Source organism: Electrona antarctica (genome assembly GCF_951216825.1).
Source record: "Electrona antarctica genome assembly, chromosome: 12".
NCBI classification, from domain to species: Eukaryota; Metazoa; Chordata; class Actinopteri; order Myctophiformes; family Myctophidae; genus Electrona; species Electrona antarctica.
The window spans coordinates 52,699,563-52,701,484 of record NC_136793.1 but is presented as its reverse complement, the minus strand read 5'-3'; the positions used below and the strand labels follow the sequence as shown (position 1 = coordinate 52,701,484).

Sequence of the window (1,922 nt, the reverse complement as noted above, 5' to 3'; positions counted from 1 at the left end):
AACCACTGCAGTAGATCTGGCGAAGACGAACGTTCTGTCCAAACCTCCAATATTTGACGTCAGTGCATCATGTAGCCGGCCCTCTGTGAGGGCCAATTGTACTGGGCCAGTTATTTTTATAGCATGGCTCTGTAGGAGACTAGCCGTCTATAAGATTGTCTGCCTGTCTGTCTGTCTGGGGCTAGCCTCTGTACCGTTCACATTATGATTAATTTAATGAAAAGCCTATGGAAACCCATCGGAAAATTTGGCATAGGAAGTGGAAGCCATCTTGTATTTCGCTAACTAATAGCAGTACAGAGTGGCGTCGCTCCAAAGTTTGGTGACGTCAGTGTTCCCCGCCGTTTTCTACCGGGAAGGGGATGGGAGGCGGGGGCGGGCTCTCAGATCCGTGAACCAATAAGATCCACCACGGTGGTTTCGCTGGCATCCGCCCCTCTAGACCAGAACACACAGGCTGGGCCAGGCTAGTCTGGAGTGAATCCCACAAACTGTTGGACCGAAAAGTCTCGTGCACATAGCCCACTAGTCCATGACTAATTTCATTTTCATCTTCTTCTTTTATTATTATTATCCACTCGAGCTATGTTGTTTTTTCTTTTGTTGTTGGTAGTCATGGCGGCCAGTTCCCACCGGATGTCGTGTGGAAGTTCGGACTGCTCCAGACCGAACCGAATGACTGCCATCTCGCATAACGTCTTCAGACTAGGACTCAAGTCTAAGACGTAGAGGTCGTCGGCGTATCTGTGGTTTGCGTTGTTGTATCCTCCAAAGAGGACGGCGCGATCTCCCGCCACGCAACAGCACATGCCGCTGCTGTACGACGAACGCGGCCGTTTCCCCTTGGACTCGACCCTCTTCCAGGCAGAGGTCTCCGGGTTGAACTTCCAAACGTCGTTGAACCTCTGGTCCCAGTAGCGGCCGCCGAATATGTACAGCTCTCCGTCGTAGGCGAAGGCGGAGTTCCACCAGCGCCGTTGAGGATGAGGCCGTGCCAAAGGTGTGTTCAGCCAGGCGTTGGTCTCCGTGTCAAACACTCTGAGGGTGTTGCAGTCTACCAGGCCCCCGAATACAAACACCTTTGTTCCAATGACGGTGGCCGACACGGGAACCGGAGTGCCTCGAGTGTTGATTAAAGACCAGACCATCGTGTCGACGTCCAACCTGCAGATGTGGTCGACGCATCCCGTCAGCAGCGTGTTTCCTCCGAACACGTACATGGCCGTCCCGGAGACGCAGGCCGCATGGTTGTACCTCGCCTCCGGGACGCTCCCCGACACCACGGGCTTCGACCATCTGTGGCCGTCGACGTTGAGCGCGTAAAGCACATTGCAGTATGGATACCCTCCCCAGATGTAGACGATGTCTTCTATCAGCACGGCCGTGTGGTGGCGGCGCGCCGAGGGGACGTCCGGGTGACGCCGCGGTTCTCCGCTTCCAGTCGTCGTTACCACCGGCGAGGGCAACTTGGCCCAGCGCAAAGACACCGTGTTGAAGATGTGGACACAGACGTGCTCCGTGTCGTCGCAGCAGGGCCCTCCGAACGAGTACACCTTGTGCCCCACGGTCACCGCCAAGTGGCGGTCCGTCTTTGGTCCTTTACCATGCGACGTCCAGCAGAGCATTTTCCCACTGCAGACTCGGGTCAGTGAAAGAAACCCTGTGATCTATGAAAGAATGGAGGCCAATTCGCCTTTTATGGGAACGTTGTCTAAATTAGAATCACCCTGAACAATGGTGTCCTGCCTCTTATATCGGGTTAAGCGGCACAGACCAATCTGCAACGTCGATGGGTTTAACGTCGGCCAATCAGGGAAGGCAGATATCTGTTTATTGACCAAATATGGCAAAACGGATTACCATATAGAAAAAAGGTCGTATCGACAGGGCAGTTTGTTTAATGGCACAGTGGCTGAGGGCAC

The 1,922-nt window shown here is 54.1% G+C and overlaps 1 protein-coding gene across 1 annotated transcript; it reads right to left on the bottom strand.

Moving 5' to 3' along the window:
* Positions 1–548: 548 nt before the first annotated feature.
* On the bottom strand, positions 549–1,625 carry LOC306934462 (kelch domain-containing protein 3-like; the record flags this gene model as incomplete). Its single annotated transcript, XM_079517029.1, has 1 exon — positions 549–1,625. One exon carries the CDS (start codon positions 1,623–1,625, stop codon positions 549–551), a length of 1,077 nt encoding a protein of 358 aa, XP_079373155.1.
* Positions 1,626–1,922: the final 297 nt, after the last annotated feature.